The sequence below is a fragment of the Tachyglossus aculeatus genome, chromosome 13, assembly GCF_015852505.1.
Source record: "Tachyglossus aculeatus isolate mTacAcu1 chromosome 13, mTacAcu1.pri, whole genome shotgun sequence".
In the NCBI taxonomy this organism is placed as follows: Eukaryota; Metazoa; Chordata; class Mammalia; order Monotremata; family Tachyglossidae; genus Tachyglossus; species Tachyglossus aculeatus.
This window is the reverse complement of record NC_052078.1, coordinates 4117858-4138968: the sequence shown is the minus strand read 5'-3', so window position 1 is coordinate 4138968 and position 21111 is coordinate 4117858. Positions and strand designations below refer to the sequence as shown.

At 57.4% G+C, this 21111-nt stretch overlaps 4 protein-coding genes across 4 annotated transcripts; all 4 read right to left on the bottom strand.

Annotated features, from left to right (window-relative positions):
• Window positions 1-383: 383 nt before the first annotated feature.
• LRRC61 (leucine rich repeat containing 61) lies at window positions 384-4527 on the bottom strand. The gene is made up of 2 exons (XM_038755573.1): window positions 4477-4527; window positions 384-1273 (listed from the first exon to the last, which is right to left on the bottom strand). Exon 2 carries the CDS (start codon window positions 1234-1236, stop codon window positions 397-399), a length of 840 nt encoding a protein of 279 aa, XP_038611501.1. The 5' UTR covers window positions 1237-1273; window positions 4477-4527; the 3' UTR covers window positions 384-396.
• A 1518-nt stretch (window positions 4528-6045) lies between these two features.
• On the bottom strand, window positions 6046-8275 carry ZBED6CL (ZBED6 C-terminal like). The gene has a single exon (XM_038755567.1). It carries the CDS (start codon window positions 8078-8080, stop codon window positions 6305-6307), a length of 1776 nt encoding a protein of 591 aa, XP_038611495.1. The 5' UTR covers window positions 8081-8275; the 3' UTR covers window positions 6046-6304.
• Window positions 8103-20605, bottom strand: LOC119936088. The gene is made up of 6 exons (XM_038755468.1): window positions 20565-20605; window positions 14862-14966; window positions 11876-11992; window positions 8656-10193; window positions 8149-8574; window positions 8103-8116 (listed from the first exon to the last, which is right to left on the bottom strand). The coding sequence occupies exons 4-6, from the start codon at window positions 9509-9511 to the stop codon at window positions 8103-8105; spliced, it is 1296 nt and encodes a 431-aa protein (XP_038611396.1). The 5' UTR covers window positions 9512-10193; window positions 11876-11992; window positions 14862-14966; window positions 20565-20605.
• On the bottom strand, window positions 12722-14537 carry JRKL (JRK like). Its single transcript, XM_038755571.1, has one exon. The coding sequence runs from the start codon at window positions 14455-14457 to the stop codon at window positions 12898-12900; it is 1560 nt and encodes a 519-aa protein (XP_038611499.1). The 5' UTR covers window positions 14458-14537; the 3' UTR covers window positions 12722-12897.
• Window positions 20606-21111: the final 506 nt, after the last annotated feature.

The window sequence follows — 21111 nt, the reverse complement described above, 5'->3', positions numbered from 1 at the left end:
CTCGGCTGACTTCTTTACAAGGGGGTGGGAATCCAGGCTGGGGGTGCGGCCCCCCATCTCCACCCAGAGTGCAGGTAGCAGTACGTGATGGGAGAATTGGGGGTGTCGGGGAGGAGACCCTGCTTCCTCTTCCCCTTGCCCACCAGGCCCGAGTTAACCCTTTCCGCAAGTGGGCACCGCAGCCCCCTGAGGGTCCGGGAGGTCAGCTGGCTGGATGCGGGGGCCAGAGGGGGTGGGGCGCAGGCCAAAGAAGTGGTCCAAGGAGGGGGGGGCCTTTACTGTTTAGAAACCCCCCTGAATCACCCCTCCGGGATCATGCCCATTCGGGCCCGGAGGCCTAGGACAGAGCCAGTAGTGTCTAGCGCAGAGAAGTCACAGAAGTCCACGGAGGGGAGGTCAGAAGACGAAGGAGGAGGGGGTGTCCCCTCGGGGGGCGAGGGCCCGCTCGGCCCGGGCCAGGGTCTCGTCGGCCGTGCGGGCCAGCTCCCGGCATTCCCGCAGCGCATCCTGGAACTGGCGGCAGGCCTCGTCCAGGATGGAGACGGCCCCGCGCCGGCCCGCCCGCACCTCCCAGTAGCCCGGTTCCACCCAGGGCTGAGCCACCCCGGGGGCCGCGTCGCCGGGACCAGGGGCCCCCCGACGCAGGGAACTGTCCAGGTCTCGGCAGAGCTGGTACAGGTCACTGCCCCGGCCGGACACCCGCTCCCCATCGATGACCTTGAGGCCTGGCAGCAGGTCCCCAACGGCCCCCCGGTACGCAGGGCTGGCGCACAGGGGGTTAGTGAGCCGGGTCACCGGGTCGCGGAGGCGCAGTCGTTCCAGTCGCCGCAGGCCCACCAGGCACTGCAGCTGGCCCAGTCCGGCCAGCTGGTTGCCCGCGGCGTTGAGGCTCTGTAGGCTCTCGCACGCGGCCAGAGGCTCCAGCCCGACCAGCCGGTTGGCCGACACGTTGAGCACGGCCAACTGGCGCAGGCCGGCCAGAGGGCCCAGGTGGGTCAGGGCATTGCCGGACAGGTCCAGCCACTCTAGGGCGGTGCAGTCGCCCAGGCAGCCCAGCTCGGTCAGCCCCAGGCCCCGCAGCTTCAGCAGCAGGATGGAGTCCAGGGCGAACTCACCCGTGCGCGCCTTGAGCAGCTGGGCCGTGACACGCCCTGTGTCGCCGTCCTGGCCACCGTCCGGGCCTCCGTCCTGGCCACCAGCCTGGCCGCTGCCTTCTTGTTCCCCGCGACCTTCCATGGCAGGGCCTGCGGACTCGGCGCCTTGCAGCAGGGCTCTGAGGGAGAAGCAGCTTGGCTTATTGGCAAAAGCCCGGGCTTGGGTTCTAATCGCCGCTTCGCCGCTTGTCAGCTGTGTGACTTTGGGCAAGTCACTTCACTTCTCTGGGCCTCAGTGACCTCATCTGTAAAATGGGGGTTTAGACTGTGAGCCCCACGTGGGACAACCTGATCACCTTGTACCTACCCCAGCACTTAGAACAATGCTGGGCACATAGTAAGCACTTAACAAATACCATTATTATTATTATTATTATTATTATTATTAAGAGGTAGCAGCGTGGCTTAGTGGAAAGAGCCCGGGCTTGGGAGGCAGAGGACCTGGGTTCTAATCCCGACTCTGCCACTTGTCTGCTGGGTGACCTCGAGCAAGCCACTTAATAATAATGATGGTATTGTTAATCCCTTACTATGTGCCAAGCACTGTTCTAAGCACTGGGGTAGATAGAATAATAATAATAATATTTGTTAAGCGCTTAATATATGTGCTGAACGGTCAATAGGTTGTCCCACGTGGGGCTCACAATCTTAATCCCTATTTGACAGATGAGGTCACTGAGGTCCAGAGAAGTTAAGTGACTTGCCCAAAGTCACACAGCTGACAAGTGGTGGAGTCAGGATTTGAACCCACGACCCCTGACTCCCAAGCCCGTGCTCTTTCCACCAGAACCACTCTGCTTCTCAACTTAACTTCTCTGTGCCCCTGTAAAACGGGAATTAAGACAGTGAGCCCCATGTAGGACAACCTGATTACCTCGTATCTACCCCAGTGCTTAGAACGGTGCTTGGCACATAGTAAGTGCTTAGCTGCTACCATAATTATTCCCTCTAGACTGTAAACCCGTTGTGGGCAGGGATTGTCTCTCTTCATTGCTGTACTGTACTTTCCAAGCGCTTAGTACAGTGCTCTGCACAGAGTAAGCACTCAATAAATACGATTGAATGAATGAACGAGTGAAAGGGAAGGCGTGGGGGGGTCTCCGCCATTCATTCATTCATTCAATCGTATTTATTGAGCGCTTACTGTGTGCACAGCACTGTACTAAGCGCTTGGGAAGTCCAAGTTGGCAACATATAGAGATGGTCCCTACCCAACAGTGGGCTCACAGTCTAGAAGGGGGAGACAGAGAACAAAACAAAACATATTAACAAAATAAAATAAATAGAATAACCATGTACAAATAAAATAGAGTAATAAATACGTACAAACATATATACAGGTGCTGTGGCGAGGGGAAAGAGGTAAGGCGGAGAGGGAGAGGATTCGGTCCCCTCCCCGTGAGACCGGGGACAGTGAACCCAGGGTCCACCCGCTCCGGTGAGGATATGGGGAAAAGAATCCAGTTTGCGAACGTTCAATCTTTTTTTTTTTATTTGTTAGGCACTATTTTAAGCGCTGGGGTAGAGATAAGCCAATCAGGTTGAACACAGACTCTGTTCCATAGGGGGCTCACAGTCTTGATCCCCATTTTGCAGATGAGAGAACTGAGGCCCAGAGAAATGGCAGAGCCAGGATTAGATCCCAGGTACTTCTGAGGCCTTCCCAGACTGAGCCCCTTCCTTCCTCTCCCCCTCGTCCCCCTCTCCATCCATCCCCCCCATCTTACCTCCTTCCCTTCCCCACAGCACCTGTATATATGTATATATGTTTGTACATATTTATTACTCTATTTATTTATTTATTTATTTTACTTGTGCATATCTATTCTATTTTGTTAGTCTGTTTGGTTTTGTTCTCTGTCTCCCCCTTTTAGACTGTGAGCCCAATGTTGGGTAGGGACTGTCTCCCTAGGTTGCCAACTTGTACTTCCCGAGTGCTTAGTACAGTGCTCTGCACATAGTAAGCGCTCAATAAATATGATTGATTGATTGATTGATTGATTCTGACTCGCAGGCCCGGGCTCCATCCGCTAGCCCACGCTGTATCTCTTACTCTCCGGGGGCCCGCTCCTCCCTAACCTGGTTGCCCACTTTGCCCGATCCCTGGAAACCGGACTGGAGGCCAAAGCAATCAGCTCCTCCAGTACCTATTGGGCGTGTTATCCTTTGGCAAACCATCCTGCTCCCTTTCCAAACGGTTGGGGAATCAGTGCAGGCTCTCTGAGTTTAGCCAATTATTTATTTGCTTTTCCACTCCTCCGGCCTCTGCCCCTGGAGCTACTTAAAGCGGAAAGTCCACGGCTCCCGTGGAGGTTTCACTGGCCTTTGAGCCACTGGGAGAAAGCCCAGACTATGGGTAGCAGCCACGCTTTACTGGAAATAGTACAGCCCGGGAGTCAGAGGCCCTGGGTTCAAATTCCGACTCCCCCACTTGTCTGCTGTGTGACCTTGAGCAAGTCCCCTAACTTCCCCGTGCCTCAGTTCCCCCATCTGTAAAATGACTAAAACTGTGAGCCCCATGTGGGACACGCACTCTGTCCAACCTGCCTGATTTGCATTTACCCCAGCGTTTAGTACAGTGCCTGGCACCTAGTAATCGCTTATAAATACCATTAAAAAAAATATTTGAAGGTAAGAGTATCTGGCCCAGAAATCCCAACCCTTCCCTGGAGGGAAAGAGTTAAAGCTCTGACTGGAGACTTGTCTCATCTTGCTCAGGTCTGTGAGCTCCTTGTGGGCACGGGATGTTTGATGTTATATTGTACCCTCCCAAGCGCTTAGTACAGTGCTTTGCACACAGTAAGCGCTCAATACGATTATTAATATTAATAATAATAACAGCAATCATAATAATAAGTCCTGAACAGGGGGGCGAGCGAGGGCAGTCAGGAAATAAGGCCCAATAGGAGCTCCGGATCTTCGTTCCCCCACCCCTTCTCTTCAGGTTGGGAAAGCCCAAATCCTCGTCCTTCCTCAGAGCTGTCGTTTCGTCCTCCTTCTCCTTATTTTTTTAAAAATCAGGTTTGGTTTTCCCGGGGCCAATTCTCCGCTGGGATGGCTCCTCGCGGGGAAGGTGGGGCTGGGGGTGGTCCGGGTTTCTCGGAGCAGCCCCCCTTGCCCCCCAAGGCCTACACGGGTGGGAGTGGTCTGAAGGGTAAGGGCTGGGGGTGCAAGGGCCCGGGTCTTCCTAATCCCTTCCCTTGGCCACGTCCACGCACCCGGCGACCTTGGGGGGTCCCGAGGCCTGAGATGGGGGGCTACCGAGCCCAGGCCTGCCGGGAAGCCCACCAGCTCGCCCCGGCCCCCTCACCTTCGGGGTCACCTTCGGGGTCACCCTCGGGGTCCTCGGCTCGGGCCGCGCATCTTCCTCGGTCCCTCGGCAGGCGGGGCCTGGTTGCCATGGCTACGGGCGGCTGCTCAGCCCCGCCCCATCCCCCAAATCACTTAAAGGACCAGAGGCCGTTGGGAAAGCCCCCTCACTCGCCTAACAGGTGGCCGATTTAAAGCTGGGGACCCCCCCACCACCCCGAGGTTCAGGGAACACCCCCTGCCCCAACCCAGGAATTTGGGAGAGCCGGCTCAGCCTCCTCCCTCGCCCAAATCTGATCAAAAAACCTCCCACCCTACCCACTCTTTGCTAAAATCCGCACTTGAACAAAAGAAATAAAGCCTGCCTCCTCTGTGAAGCCCTCCCAAACTAACCCTACCTAGCCCACGCCGCAGCAATCCCGTACTTTAGGTCAGCACGCTGCCTCAGTTTCACTTAGCGCTCTCTCTCTAGTCCCACCCTGTCCCCGAGCCTCGCTTAAAGCTCCCTCTCGCCCTGCCCCGGGCTCCTGAGCCCCTCTGCCTCGCCCCAAAACACTGGGGAACCCACCCCAGCCCCCCGCATTAGCCACGTAGTTGTAAGGATGTCCTGAAGCCAACCTGAATACTACCAACTCTCTTATATTGGACTCTCCAGAGCACTTAGTACAGCGCTCTGCACACAGTAAGTGCTCAATAAATAAGACTGATTGATTGATCGACTGATTGGATAAAGCTAAGCCCCCGGCTGAGGGACAGGAGAGAGGCTGAATGCAAGATTTGGAAGACGGTGACCAGGAAAGCTAAGCGGCTTTCCCTGGTTTCGGTGAGGCCCTCTAGCCAAGAAAGCAGAGCTGTGTGCTTGGGGCGGGCTGGTGGAGGAAGGGGGCAGGACACTTGAGCCTCAACTGGGTTTTTTGGGAATCCATGTCCATGCCCTAGCCGCCTAATAATATAACAATAATGATTATTGTGATATTTGTTAAGCGATCACTATGTGACAAGCCCTGTACTAAGCGAAGTAGATACTCTATAATCAGGCCAGACGGTGCCCGTCCCATGTGAGGCTCACAGCCTAAGAAGGACAGGTTTTAATCCCCATTATTCGGATGAGTTGTAAAGAAGGTAAGTGACTTGCCCACGCTCACACGGCAGGCATACGGCAGAGTCAGGATCAGAACTCGGGCCCTCAGTCCCAGACCCGTGCTCTTTCCACTAGCCCACACTGCTTCCCATGAGAGGCGAAATGGGAAGACAGAGACCCCGAATAAGGCCCAGATTCAGCCCCTGGCCATGGACTCCATCCCCCAGGAGGGGATAATAATAGTAGCGGTATTTGTTAGGCGCTTACTACATGCAAAGCACTGTTCTAAGCGTTTGAGAGCATCCTTCTCTCCCAGCGCTTGCTGGGGCACAGCAGGCAATACGACCAACCTGGGCCCAGCCGAGGGCCAGATGGGAAGACCCCCAAAGACGCTGGCAGGGGCAACACCCCCCAACGGTTCGGCAACCTGGCCTCTTTCCCGTAACTGACCTCCCGCCTTACTGCCCCACGGAAAAGGCCAGCTCCTAAGGCTTCAAACCATCCTCTTCTGGAACAAAATTTATTGTGCATCTCCTTTGTGCTATACACGGGATGAGATGCTGATGAAATTACCAAAGGTTAAGCTAAGTCTTTGCCCCTGAGGGACCGACGACGGCCTGAGTCCCAGAGTGCTTGGAGGGCCCCGTTTGGGCAGGGAAGGCCGTGTGGTGCAGGCTGAACCTACGGGGTCAGAGATCACCCTTGGGGGACGTCAGGAGCTGCCCCCGACTCCCCAGTGACCCTGGCTGGTCTTCACCCCTCAGGGGGTGTCTGAAGCCGGCTGCTGCTCCTCCTCCCCCGGGTCACGGACGCTGCCCGGGTCGGAGTCCGAGGAGAAGATGAGGGGTGGGGGGCTGTAGTCGGGGAAGTTTTCCAGGTTGGTCTTGAGAAAGAGGAGGTCCTCGGCCGCCTCCACCTCCAGGGGGCTGCCCCGGCCCTCGGCGAGGCCGTCCAGGGAGCCGAAGAGGTGTTCCGAGGAGGCCCCCGAGGGCGGGCAGGACAGGTAGAGGGTGGCCAGATGGGCCAGGGCGGGCCAGAGCCCGCGCCTCCTCTCCCAGTAGTCCAGGGGGTCGTCCCGGGCCCCGACCGTCTGGGTGTCGTGGAGGTACTTGTCCACCATGACGCAGGCCGAGTGGCTCTCGGTGGACAGCGAGGCCCCCTTGCCCTCCGAGGCCAGCAGCCCCACGCCCTCCAGGTGCTCGGTCAGGGTCTTCTCCTTGTGGATCAGCGGGAGGGGCGCGGCCCCCTTCCCGCCGCCTTTCTCCGGCCCCCGGGAGCCCTTCCTGCCCCGGGGCGGCCGCTCGGCCGGAAAGTCCCGGAAGCCCGGCGGGCTCTGGGGGGCCCGGGGCGGGGCCGGGCAGGCCGAGGCGACCATGATCTCCTTCACCTTGCGCACCAGCACCTGCTTCCAGTGGTCCACGTCGGAGCCCAGGGGCAGGATGGCCTCCATCTTCCCCTTGAAGCGCGGGTCCAGCAGGGTGGCCAGCACGTAGGCCTCGTGGTGGAACAGCTCGTTCAGCCGGTGGTCGGTGGCCAGCTGGAGGGCCAGGCTCTCGGCCAGGCGGCCGGCGGCCCTGGCCTCGCCGCCCCTGGCCGCCTCGAACCGCCCGCGGATCTGCCGCAGGAAGATGTGCAGGTAGCGCACCTGGGGCAGCACCTGGCTGAGCGAGGCGCCGGCCGCCTCCACCTCCCGGGCCGCCATCTCGAAGGGCTGCAGCAGGGCCACCAGGCTGCCCACCAGGCTCCACAGGCCGGGGGTCAGCTTCGCCCCGGCCTCCCCGAGCCGGTGCTGGGCCGCGCACTCCCGGAGGGGCAGCTGCCGCTCGGCCAGCCACTCCAGCAGGCGGTACGTGGCGTCCCAGCGGCCCGTCTCCTCGGGCCACGGCCGGCCGGCGGCCGGGAGCCCGCTCTCCCGCCGCAGCCGGGCCAGGAGCTGCTGGGCCTCCGGGGAGCGGCGCAGGTGGGCCACGGCGGCCCGGGCCGTGCCGACCGCCAGCTGGACGCTGTGGTGGTGGTGCAGGAAGCCCCCGACCAGCAGGCCGAGGCAGTGGGCGAAGCAGGGCACGTGGGCGTGGCCGGCCTCCCTCACGGCCCGCTCCAGGCCGGGGCAGCCGCCGCCGGCCACCGTCAGGCCCAGGCTCAGCGAGTTGGGAGCCAGCCAGGAGCGGGTCTGGCGGACCAGCTCCTGCTGCTCCAGCTGGCCCCCCGGGGGACGCTCCTTGGGCAGGCCCCGCACGCTCAGCACCGCCTGCCGGCGCCGCCCCCCGCCCCCGGCGGGGTCGTAGGTCACCCAGTGGGCGGTGAGCGACAGGAAGTCCACCGCCGGATGCCGCGTCCACACGTGGGCGGCGAGGTGGATCCGGCCCCCCTCGGCGCCCCGCAGGTCCCGGAGCACGCGCAGGCGCACGGCCCCGTGCAGCCGGGGCCGCGCCTTGTGCGAGAAGAAGGCCGGGGAGGGCACGTGGTAGCGCGGGTCGGCCCGGGCCATGAACCGGCGGAAGGGCCGGGAGGCCACGAAGGAGTCCGGCAGCGTCATGCCGCACAGCAGCTCGGTGATGCTATGGTTCCAGGCCTGCGCCCGAGGGTGGCTCGGGGTGTACCTGCCGCCCTCGTCCCCCCCGGCCGGCTCCGGCTCCTCCTCCCAGCAGTCCGACACGGCGGGGGGCCGGCCCGGACCGGGGGCGGCCTCGCCCAGGGACGACGTCACCGGCTCTTCCTCCTCCTCCTCCTCCTCCTCGCCCCCGCCGGCCCCCTTCCACCTGCCCGCGGCGGCGGGGCGGGCCCGGCTCCGTCCCCACTCCAACGGGTGCTTGCACTCCAGGTGTCGCTTGAGGCCCGTGGTGCCAAAGTGGGCCCGCAGCTTGCCCCGGCTGACGCTGGCCTGGCACAGGGTGCAGATGGCTCGGGAGATGTTGTTGCAGTCGACGTAGAAGAACTGCCAGACGGCCGAGATGGACCTCCGCTGCTTGGTGCCCGAGGGCACGAGCGGGAAGCCGGCGGAGCTCAGGCCCCCCGGGCCGGGGTCTCCGGCTCCCACCGGCGTCTCCGGGAAGGGCGGCTTCTGGCGGCCTGGCTGGGCCCCCGCCTTCCTCCCCCGGCCCCGGCCCCGGCCCCGCCCCCGCCCCCGGCAGCGGAACGGGTGGTCCCCTCTCCTCTGCTTGCGGTTGCTCTCCTCCCTGGCCAACTGGGAGATGAGGATCTCGATCCTCCGCTTCTCCTCATCCTCGCTGTCGCTCTCGCCTCCCTGCTGGAAGGCACTGGCGTTCGGGGGTGGGCCGGGCACCGGGCTCGGGGGCGGGCACTCCTCTCCCGGCGCCTGCATCCCCTCTCGTTCGCTCTCCTCCTTCTTCCTCTTGCCGCCGCCGGCCCGCTTCCTCTTGCCAGCCTTCTCCCCCCACTCCAGCGGGTGCTTCCCCTCCAAGTGGCGTTTGAGGGCCGTGGTCATCAGGTGCCCTTTGACCTTGCGCTGGCTGACGCTGGCCAGGCACAGCGTGCAGGTGGCTCGGGCGGCGTCCGTCTCGTCGGGGTCGAAGAACTGCCAGGCGCTCCCGTCAGCCTTCCTCTCCTGCGCCGAGGAGGACTCGCCAGAGGCCGGCGGGCCGGGGAAGACCCGGTCCGGGCCGGAGGATGGCTGAGGGGGGGTCTCCCTGCCGACCTGGGGGCAGGCGTCGTCCTCCTTCCCCTTCCTCTCCTCCAGAGGGTGGGGCCCCAGCTGGCTCTCGTAGCCTTCGTCGTCCTCCCCGTCCCGGGTCTCCAGCTTGATCTCGGCCACTGGGTGCTGGCCGGGGTCGGAGCTCGGGGCCCCACGGTGCCGGGGGCTGTCAGTGGTGCTGGACACGGGGAAGGGCGAGCAGGGGGAGGCAGCGGCGGGGTCCTGGGGGTCGGGCCCGACCGTGGGGGTCTGCCCCGCCGAGCCGGCTGTTTTCCGCCTCTTCCGGACTTTTTTGGGCTTTCTCACCTTCAGCATGTTTGCCCCAAACGAAGCCCCTCCCTGTGGCTGGGCGATTATTCTGGGCCTGTCTCCCCAGCAAGGGCGTAAGCTTCTTGAGGGCAAGGAGCAGATCTATGGTTCTCCCCCAAGTGCTCGGTACGGGGCTCGAGGGGATGGGGCGGCTAACGTAGAGGGCAGCCGGCTTTGGGGACAGTGGGAGATTCCCCTGCTAGGCGCCGGAGAGGAAGGGGCAGAGGAAGGATGAGGCGGGTGGGGACTGGTGAGGAGGGGAACCTACAGCATCACCCCCCGAAGCAAAAACACCCAGAGGGCCGACACCCCTACACTCCCTGGGCCGGAGGTCCCGCCAACCCCCTGCTCCCGCCCGGGCGAGTCACGTGATCAGAAGGGAAGAGGATCAGCGGTGGCGGCCGAGCCTTCCTCTGGCCGGGGGACAACTGGAAAGACGCTTCCCCCGGCACCGTCCCTACCCTTACGGCCCCAGCGGCCGGCCTCAGGCGAGGCGAGAGGCGGCCGGCCCCGAGGTGGGCTCCCCGAGTCCTGTCGGGGGGTCTACGTGGCCGGGGTGGCAACGAGGGCTTCGTTGGTCGGGAGAGGATCCAGCGGTGGTGCCCGCAGAGACGGCGCAGTCTGGCCCGCTATAGAGATCCTCTGGGGCGCACAGGGGATGGTAGAGGAAACCGGGCAGCTCCTGGACCTACAAGCGCAGAGAGCAGGTTGAACCCACCCCCGGCTCTGTTGCCCCCCACCTCCACCCAACCCTCAACGCTCACCCCGTTCTGCCCCCACTTTTCCACTCCCTTCTTGGGGCCAGCTCCGACCCGGCTGAACAAACGGGGGGGCCTGGGATACTGGGTACCGAAGCCCCTCCCGCGGTCCAGGCCGGCCAGAGCAGCTGCCCCTGTAATAACAGTGAGGGTGGTGTTTGTTAAGTGCTTACTGTACCAAGCGCTGGGGTGGATACAAGCAAATCGGGTTGGACAGTCCTTGTCCCCTGTGGGCTCGCCGTCTCAATCCCCTTTGAGGTTATTGAGGCACAGAGAAGTGAAGTGACTCACCCAAGGTCTCTCAGCAGGCAAGTGGCAGAGCCTGTAAAGCTCCCGGGGGAGAAGCTAGTGCGCTACACGGAGGGGCGGGTGGGGATGGTTTATGATACTGTGAAATGCCGTATTTGGCGTGAAGCGCTGCGGCGGGAGGGTGGGGGGCTGAACAGGAGGACCCTCCCTTAGCCTCCCGGGAAAGGCCGCGAGCAGGCCAGACCCCCCTGGGCCGGACGGGAGGGGCGGCTCCGGGAGGTCTAGAAACGGCACAAGGCGAGCAGCCTGGGAGAGATGGGCTGGGCCTCACTTGCCTGGCTTAACGAAGAACAAGAAAGGCTGAGAGGTTTTGGAGGGTGGGGGGCGAGCGGGGGGCAAGGTAATAACAGTAATAATAATGGTATTCTACACTGTGAGCCCACTGTTGGGTAGGGACCATCTCTATGTGCTGCCAACTTGTGCTTCCCAGTGCTCTGCACGCAGCAAGCGCTCAATAAATACGATTGATTGATTGATTGGTAAAGATCCAACGCTTAGAACAGTGCTTGGCACCTAGGAAGCGCTTAATAGGAGGCCTTCCCAAGACTGAGCCCCTTCCTTCCTCTCCCCCTCGTCCCCCTCTCCATCCCCCCCATCTTACCTCCTTCCCTTCCCCACAGCACCTGGATATATGGATATATGTTTGTACAGATTTATTACTCTATTTATTTATTCTACTTGTGCATATCTATTCTATTTATTTTGTTAGTATGTTTGGTTTTGTTCTCTGTCTCCCCCTTTTAGACTGTGAGCCCGTTGTTGGGTAGGGACCGCCTCTATGTGTTGCCGACTTGTGCTTCCCGAGCGCTTAGTCCAGTGCTCTGCACGCAGTAAGCGCTCAATAAATACGATTGATTGATTGGTAAAGATCCAACGCTCAGAACAGTACTTGGCACCTAGGAAGCGCTTGTTCTCTGTCTCCCCCTTTTAGACTGTGAGCCCACTGTTGGGTAGGGACTGTATATGTTAACAAATGGTACTTCCCAAGCGCTTAGTCCAGTGCTCTGCACACAGTAAGCGCTCAATAAATACGACTGATCGATTGATTAACATCTGTAGGTCAAATCTAAAGTCGCTGGCCTTGTGGGCAGGGGAATGCGTCTGTTTATTGTTAAATCGTCCTCTCCCAAGCGCTCGGCACAGTGCTCTGCACGGAGTAAGCGCTCAATAAATACGACCGACTGACTCACAACGGAGGGGGCGGTGGGTCAGAGGACGAGAGAGCCGCCGATCCACCAAATCCCCTCCCCCTGCCCTTCAGCTGCGCCCCCGCCCCCGAGCTGCTTCCGTCCCCCGGGCTCACCATGCTCCTGGGCAGCTTCTCCCGCTGCGCAGCGATCCTGGGCCGCTCCCCTTCTGTCCAGTCACTGTGCTCCCGGGTGACTTCCGCTACCGTTTCCGCCCCCAGATCATCATGCTCCTAGAAGTCACCCAGGAGGGCAATGAGAAGGGAAAATGGGAACAGTTTCCACCGAGAACTAGGCGGTGGGAGAATCTGCCTGAGGCTCAGAGCAGCGAGGCAAGTGGCTCCATCCACCTACCCCCCGGACAACCCATCCTTCGGATTTCAGGGCCCAGCGATCCCTGCCCTCTGCCCCCGGCCACCCGGGACCTCAACCGTTTGGTCGACGGGATGACCACTCTCGATTCCCCTCTAGACCGGAAGCTCGTTGCGGCCAGGGAACCGAGCCCGGGAGTCAGAAGGGCCCCGGTTCTAATCCCGGCTCCGCCACTTGTCTGCTGTGGGACCCTGGGCAAGTCACTTCACTTCCTTGTGCCTCAGTTACTTCATCTGTAAAATGGGGATTAAGACCGGGAGCCCCATCTGGGACAGCCACCGTGTCCAACCCGATTTACTCGTAGTCACCCTGGCTCTCAGTCCAGTGCCTGGCACATAGTAAGTGCTGAACAAATACCACAATTATCATCATCATCATCTACCAACTCTGCAGGATGACCATTCTCGATCCCCCTCTAGACCGGAAGCTCGTTGCAGGCGGGGAACACGTCTACCGACGCTGTCCTCTCCCAAGCGCCTAGTACAGTGCTCCGCATACGGCAAGCGTTCGATAAACACATCGATCGATCGATTTCCCCGTCTCTGCAGAGGGCGGGCGCGGCGCAGACAATACAAGACAGCCGGAAAATCCGAAAGTCATTTATATATTTGGCTCTGGAACGCACGTCTCCGCTTACACTTGAACGGCTTTTACAACACTTCGCACGGACTAAGAGATCCACACTTGCGGACAGACCAGTCACTAGCACGGTTACAAAAAGGGACACCGAAATACTTTCCCGTCTCCCCCTGGGCTGCCTTCCAGCTCACCGGGGGGTCTTCTGCTTCTTCCTGATGGTGGTCCGGAGCCTCCGGACCAGAAGTTTGTCGGACAGGAGCGTGTCGCACTGCTGCTCTAGGTAATTCAGCAAGCTCTCCGTCCACTCCAGGGCGGCGGCGTGGCTGATGGGCCTCTCCGGGACCAGCCCCGGCTCCCCCTCCTCCTCGTTGCCGCTGGAGTCGTCCCCCCACCCCTGCGCCCGCCGGATGATCTCGCTGTCGGTCAACACCTCGTAGCCGGGCTCGGCGCGGTCGACGTCGAACCAGCGCTCCACGTCGTCCACGTCCACGTCCCCGCAGCCCTCGGCGCGCTTGAAGATGGTGGCCAGGTGGACGGCCGAGACGCCCCCTTCCTCGAAGTCGAAGCCCGCGTTCTCGGGGAAGAAGTTCTTCCAGGCGCGGCTGATGGTCACCGGGGTGACCGTGTTCCACGCCCGCGAGGCCTCGTAGATGGCGTCCAGCACGGTCAGCTTCTCCCAGAACGCCCTCAGGTCCCCGCCTTCGTCCACGTGCTTCTGGACCAGCCCGGACCGGTAGTGCCTCTTCATGGTGGCCACCACGCCCTGGTCCATGGGTTGGATCGACGCGGCCCCGTCCGGGGGCAGGTACTTGACGAAGATGTTCCCGTCGTCCGACTTCAGGACGTTCTCGTTGGGGTGGGCGGGGGCGTTGTCCAGGAGCAGCACGGCCTTCTCGGGCAGGCCCAGGGACCTCAGGTGTTCCCGCACCTGGGGCACGAAGCTCTCGTCGAACCACTGCTTGAAGATGGCCCGCTCCATCCACGCGCCCTTCTGGCTGAAGTAGGAGACCAGCAGGTTGGAGGCGGCGGCCTGGGCGAAGGCGGGGGGCTTCTTGGCCCGCCCCACCACGCACAGCTTCAGTTTGTGGAAGCCCGTGGCGTTGGCGCAGCACATGACCGTGATGCGGTCCTTGGGGCCCTCGGGGGCCGGCCCCCCCGGCTCCCCCTCGCCCCTCAGGGCCTTGCTGGGGAGGCGCCTCCAGAAGAGCCCGGCCTCGTCCGCGTTGTAGACCTGCTCCGGCCGCAGGTTCTCCCGCTCCAGCAGCTCCTGGAAGCCGCTGCAGAACCGGCTGGCGGCCGCCTCGTCCCCGCTCGGCCTGTCGCCCGGGATGGCGATCCCCCGGATGCCGTGGCGCTGCTTGAACCGCGACAGCCAGCCCGACGAGGCGTTGAAGTCGCCTTCGATCCCCAGGGCGTAGAAGAAGAACTGGGCCTGCTTCAGGCAGCTGGGCCCGGACACCCGGGTCCCCTTGGCCCGCTGCTGGTTGAACCACTCCAGCATGGCCCGGTCCAGCTCCTCGTAGGTGGCCGGCTTCATCGACTTGCGTCTGGACAGGCCGCTGGTGGAGTTCAGGCCGCTGGCGTACGTGATGATCTTCTCCTTGCTCTTCCCGATGTCCCGGACCGTGGACTCGCCGATCCCGTAGATCAGCGCCAGCTCTTTCGAGGAGTTCCCGACCGCGAGCTTCTCGATGATGTCCAGTTTGTCCTTGATCGTCAACACCACGCGCTTCCGTTTGCCCGGCATGGTCGCTTCTGGGCTGTGCCTCACATCGGACGGGGAGGTGGTGGATTCCACAGTCACGCCGTCCCGGACTTTCTCCCGGCCAACTCGCCCCTCCGGGGCGGAGAAGGGCGGGCCGGCCGAGGGCAGGGCCGCTCCAGAATCGATTCTGGAAGCGACCGCTATCTATCTGACCCGCCGGAGGTGGGATTGGGTGGGGAGGACAGAATGCCAAAAAAGAGGAGAGCGAGGTCTGAGCGTGGGGAGGACCAGAGCAGGGACTGGGGCCCGGTCTGGCTGATTGGGGGGGCCCAATCTGGTCCTGCGGCTGCACCCGACTGGAGGTTTTGGGGTTCCCCGGCGGTACCGCCGCCTTTCAGTCACCCAAGTACTTATAGCGGCAACCGTAATCCTCAAGCGATATTTACCGTGCAGTCAGAGCGCGTCCTACGGGGTGGTTTTTCCCATCTCCTGAAAGGCTTTTATTTCGTGCCGGGATGTCCGAGTTCAGAAGAAAGCTTCGTTGCCGCAGGCTGGATATAAATGTAAGCAGAAGTTTTATGGGTTTTTTTTTTTTCTTCTTCTTTAAGGGAATTTGACACTAAAGTACAATTTATCAACAAGTCCAGGGGCAAATTAGGGTGTTCGGGGGAGGTGAGGAGAGAAACAGCTGAGAGGAGAAGCAGCGTGGCCCAGCGGAAAGAACATGGGCCTAGAAGTAAGAGGGCATGGGTTTTAATCCTGGCTCTGCCAACTGCTTAATGGGTGACTTTGGGCAAGTCACTTCACTTCTCTGTGCTTCAGTTACCTCATCTATAAAACCGGGAATTAAGACTGTGAGCCCTGTGTGGGACATTGCTTTTCAATCAATCAATCAATCAATCATATTTATTGAGCGCTTACTGTGCCTCCACCCCAGAGCTTCGCAGAGTGCCTGGCACATAGCAAATGCCTAAAAAATGGCAAAATCATCATTATTGCTATTATTATTATTTTTAATAACAAGAAGGTGTTGTTTTTCCACCTTTCTCAGAAGGGAGGACTACACAGTTGTAGAAGAATTATTTGGGGTGATTTAATAATATGATTTGGCCAGCCTGTTGCCCTTTGCTGACTAAATCAATTTTTGAAAAACCTACGTAGTAGCCACTTATTCTACGTATCCACGTCCTTAGTGACCTGTCTCTGAAAATAGTTTGTCAGAGGTTTCGATGAATTTCTTTTTCTCTAAAATGTATGGCCCCAATCAGACTTTTGACTCGGCCACTACCCACTAGGCCACGCTGCTTCTCAACTTGATAACTTTATCAGAGCTAAAATGAAATAAAAAAAGAAACTCCCCTAGTTTACACGAAAGGGATTGCTTGTAAAGATAGGAAAAAAAGGGTCTCATTATAGATGCTAAAATTCATACGCATGCTAGGAGAAAACCCCTCAAGAGACTGCATTCTGGTGGGAAGCAAAGGGCTGGAACATAAATCCTCTGGTTGTAATTGCTCCTTTTCATTCCTCAGTCAGCTCCAATGCCCCGGGGTCTCTGGCATCCTATTTAGGTGGCCCGAGGCACCCCAAAAACCCGAATGCGAACAGGATCTGGTCCATCAGCCTCACTGGGGCACCTAATTTGTCAGTTCTATCCACACGACTGCAAGCCGCACTGGCCTTGATGATGTTTTGATTTACTTTGAGCCAGAAAGGAAAATCATCCGGTATGCTCTTCTCCATTCATCAGATGGATTAATCACCCTGCAGATTACACACAGGGAGGATTTTATCCCTGGGTTCCCCGGACAACGACCTCCCTGGGGTCTCTCCCGCTCAAACACGCCGGCATCCAGCCAGGCACACCTGGGCAACCTCCTCTAGGCTATAAACTCATTGTGGATATGGAAGGTGTCTCTCAACTCTGTTTACTGCGTCTGTTTATTGTTATATTGTACTTTCCCAAGCACTTAGTACAGTGCCCTGCATACAATAAACACTCCATAAATGTAACTGAATGAAGTTAATCAATCATATTTATTGAGTGCTTATTATGTGCAGCATACTGTACTAAGACCTTGGGAGAGTTCAATTTAACAGGTGGTAGACACGTTCCCTGCCCACAGTCTAGAGGGGGAGACAGACGTTAATATAAATAAATCACGGATACGGATATAAGTGATGTGGGGCTGACGGGGGCGGGGGGATGAAAAAAGGGAGCAAATCCAAGTGCAAGGGCGACGCAGAAGGGAATGGGAGAAGAGGACTTGGAGGAGATGTGCCTTCAATACGGCTGTTATAGTGCACTCTCCCAAATGCTGTGTACAGTGCTCTGTAAACAGTAAGCGCTCAATAAATACCATCAATTGACTGATTCCCCCCGTCACAGGTACGGCCACACTCATCCCCCTCCGGAAGACAGGCCAACGCTAAGCAGCCGTTCATTCATTCAATCGAATTTATTGAGCACTCACTGTGTGTAAAGTACTGCACTAAGCGCTCAGGAGAGTACAACATAACAACAAGCACATACATTCCCTACCCACAACGAATTTGCAGTCTAGAGGGAGCTTAAGGGCCAAAACTTCTGCTTGCTGAATGCCTCCCAACCAAAGTGGATAGAGCCCAGGCCTGGGAGTTGGAAGGTCACGGGTTCTCATCCCGGCTCCGCCATATGTCTGCTGTGTGACCTGGGGCAATTCAATTCAATTGCATTTACTGAGCCCTTACTGTGTGCAGAGCACTGTACTAAGCGCTTGGCAAGTACAAGTTGGCTTCTACGGGCTTCAGTTACCTCATCTGTAAAATGGGGATTAAGAGTGTGAGCTCTATGTGGGACAGGGACTGTGTCCAACCTAACTCGAATCTACCCCAGTGCTTAAAACAGTTCTCAACACATATTATGCACTTAACAAGTACCATTATTGTAATTATTACCAGATGAGGAAGGGGCTGGGGGGCAGGAAGGGGAGACAGATAAGGTAGGTAAAGTAAGGTAGAGCTCAGACCCTTGCAAAAAGTGACACGGACTGCCTCCTGAGAGATAGCTTCCGCTGAAGAAATACAAGTCCAGTGCTCTGCACACAGTAAGCGCTCAATAAATACGATTGATGATGAAGTTTTTTCCCTGCACTGGTTCTGAGCTCAAACAGCCCGTCTCCTGTTTCAGCCCACATCCTTCTCTTCCCTGGGCTCCAAAATCAATCAATCGTATTTATTGAGCGCTTACTGTGTGCAGAGCACTGGACTAAGCGCTTGGGAAGTCCAAGTTGGTCCCTACCCAACAGTGGGCTCACAGTCTAGGAGGGGGAGACGGAGAACAAAACCAAACATATTAACAAAATCCAAAATTGAGTTGCTTCCCCACTCAGTCCTGGCCAAGTTTCTCCTCTCACTATACTACCCCAGCACTAGCACAGTGTGCAGCACATAAGCACTTAAATAATCCACGGTACGATTCCATGGATGCAGCCTGGCCTAGTGGAAAGAATACGAGCCCGGAAGTCAGAGGAAGTGGGTTCTAATCCCACTGCTGTGTGAACCTGGGCAATTTCCCTTAACTTCTCTGTGCTTGACTCAGTTCCCTCATCTGTAAAATGGGGATTAAGACTGTGAGCCCCATGTGGGACAGGGACTACGCCCAACCCTATTATCTTGTATCTACCCCAACGCTTAGAGCAGTGCTTGGCCCATAGAAAACGCTTAACAAATACCACAATCACTATTATTATTAACGGAGCATTGACTATTTGCAGAGCACTGTACTAGGCACTTGAAAGAGCACGGATTTGGGAGTCAGAGGACGTGGGTTCTAATCCCGGCTCCACCACTTGTCTGCTGTGTGACCTTGGGCAAGCTGCTTCATTTCCCTGTGCCTCAGTTACCTCGTCTGTAAAATGGGGATTAAGACTGTGAGCCCCACGGTGGGACAAGCTGATTATCTTGTATCTACTCCAACGCTTAGAGCAGTGCTTGGCACACAGAAAGCGCTTAACAAATACCACAATCACTATTAACGGAGCACTTACTATTTGCAGAGCACTGTACTAGGCACTTGAAAGAGCACGGATTTGGGGGTCAGAGGACGTGGGTTCTAATCCTGGCTCCACCACTTGTCTGCTGTGACACCTTGGGCAAGCCGCTTCATTTCCCTGTGCCTCAGTTACCTCATCAGTTAAATGGGGATTAAGACGGTGAGCCCCACGGTGGGACAAGCTGATTATCTTGTATCTACTCCAACGCTTAGAGCAGTGCTTGGCACAAAGAGCTTAACAAATACCACAATCACTATTATTATTAACGGAGCATTGACTATTTGCAGAGCACTGTACTAGGCACTTGAAAGAGCACGGATTTGGGAGTCAGAGGACGTGGGTTCTAATCCCGGCTCCACCACTTGTCTGCTGTGTGACCTTGGGCAAGCCGCTTCATTTCCCTGTGCCTCAGTTACCTCGTCTGTAAAATGGGGATTAAGACTGTGAGCCCCACGGTGGGACAAACTGATTATCTTGTATCTACTCCAACGCTTAGAGCACTGTTTGGCACATAGAAAGCGCTTAACAAATACGATTATTATTATTACAATACCACCATTATTATTATTACACCATCCCCCCAACTCCCTCCCCCTGCCACACCAAATGCCCCCCACCAAACTGCGTTGTACCCAGCAGTCTGCAGCAATGACACTTGGATTCATCCTGCTCTGCACCCTCCTCTTCCTCAGTGCTCCCCTCCACTGGGAAGACGCAAATAAGTATTCTGGATTTTAATCAATCAATCAATCGCATTTATTGAGCGCTTACTGTGTGCAGAGCACTGTACTAAGCGCTGGGGAAGTCCAAGTTGGCAACATCTAGAGACGGTCCCTACCCGACAGTGGGCTCACAGTCTAGAAGGGGGAGAGGTTAACGAGGTGAAGATTTTGTTGCTGTTATTTAGGGTGTGGGAGCGAAATGCAAGCTGCGAAAATACAGAAGCAGCACGGCGCAATGGACAGAGCACAGCCTGGGAGTCGGAAGGTCATGGGTTCTAATCCCAGCTCCGCCACTTGTCTGCTGTGTGACCACGTGCCCGTCCCGTAACTTCTCTGGGCCTCAGTTACCTCACCTGTAAAATGGGGGTCGAGACTGTGACCCCCCCCCACTTAACTGAGGTAATAATTGTGATACCTGTTAAGCACTTACTCTGTGCCAAGCACTGCTCTAAGCGCTGGGGTAGTTACAAAGTAATCAGGTTGGACGCAGTCCACGTCCCTCATGGGGCTCAAAATCTCGGGACAGGGACTGTGCCCGGACCACTTTGCTTGCTTCCACCCCAGCGGCACAGTGCGTGGCACATAGTACACGCTTAACAAATGCCATCATTTTGATTATTATTAACAGAAGCATCATCATCATCACCATCAATCGTATTTATTGAGCGCTCACTGTGTACAGAGCACTGTACTAAGCGCTTGGGAAGTCCAAGTTGGCCACATATACAGACAGTCCCTACTCAACAGTGGGCTCACAGTCTAAAAGGGGGAGACAAAACCAAACATACTAACAAAATAAAATAAATAGAATAGATATGCACAAGTAAAATAAATAAATAAATAAATAGAGTAATAATAAATAAATAGAGTAATAAGCAGCGTGGCTTAGTGGTAAGAGCACGGGCCTGGGGGTCAGAGGACGTGGGTTCTAATCCTGACCCACCACTTGTCAGCCGTGTGACTTTGGGCAAGTCACTTCACGTCTCTGGGTCTCAGTGGCCTCATCTGTAAAATGGGGATGAAGACCGTGAGCCCCCCGTGGGACAACCTGATTACCTTGTATCCTCCCCAGCGCTTAGTACAGTGCTTCTAGACTGTGCAACGGTGCTTCCCCCTTCTAGACTGTGAGCCCACTGTCGGGTAGGGACCATCTCTATATGTTGCCAACTTGTACTTCCCAAGCGCTTAGTACAGTACTCTGCACACAGTAAGTGCTCAATAAATACAATTGAATGAATGAATGCTTGGCTCATAGTGATTAACAAATACCATCATTATTATTATTTATTATTATTATTATTATTGTTAATAATAATGCCCTTCCCCATCCACCTTTCCCCCCGCAACTCAGGAGCACAAGTTTCCCTCTCCCCCAGCTCCAGCCCTGACCTACCGTGGCTCAGTGGAAAGAGTCCAGGTTTGGGGGTCGGAGGTCGTGGGTTCAAATCCCGGCTCCGCCGCTTGTCAGCTGTGTGACTTGGGGCAAGTCACTTCACTTCTCTGGGCCTCAGTGATCTCATCTGTAAAATGGGGATGAAGACTGTGAGCGCCCCCGTGGGACAACCTGATCACCCTGCATCTGATGCAGCGTGGCTCAGTGGAAAGAGGACGGGTTTTGGAGTCAGAGGTCATGGGTTCAAATCCTGCCTCCACCATGTGTCTGCTGTGTGACCTTGGGCAAGTCACTTAACTTCTCTGAGCCTCAGTTACCTCATCTGTAAAATGGGGGTTAAGACTGAGACCCACGTGGGACAACTTGATCACCTTGTAACCCCCCCAGCGCTTATAACAGTGCTTTGCACATAGTAAGCACTTAACAAATGCCATCACTATTATTACTGTATCCCCCCCCAGCCCAGCGCTTAGAACAGGGCTTGGCGCCACCTGTATATATGTTTGTACATATTTATTACTCTATTTACTTATTTATTTTACTTGTA

Bases quoted from the DNA above. Each gene is read 5' to 3' on its own strand.
- LRRC61 (XM_038755573.1), bottom strand. From the start codon at position 1,236: ATGGAAGGTCGCGGGGAACAAGAAGGCAGCGGCCAGGCTGGTGGCCAG.
- ZBED6CL (XM_038755567.1), bottom strand. From the start codon at position 8,080: ATGACGCTGCCGGACTCCTTCGTGGCCTCCCGGCCCTTCCGCCGGTTC.
- LOC119936088 (XM_038755468.1), bottom strand. From the start codon at position 9,511: ATGCTGAAGGTGAGAAAGCCCAAAAAAGTCCGGAAGAGGCGGAAAACA. The intron at 8,575-8,655 runs GCCGGGGCCGGG...CGCCGGTGGGAG, and splicing joins CTGCCGGGGGCGGGGGCGGG to CCGGAGACCCCGGCCCGGGG.
- JRKL (XM_038755571.1), bottom strand. From the start codon at position 14,457: ATGCCGGGCAAACGGAAGCGCGTGGTGTTGACGATCAAGGACAAACTG.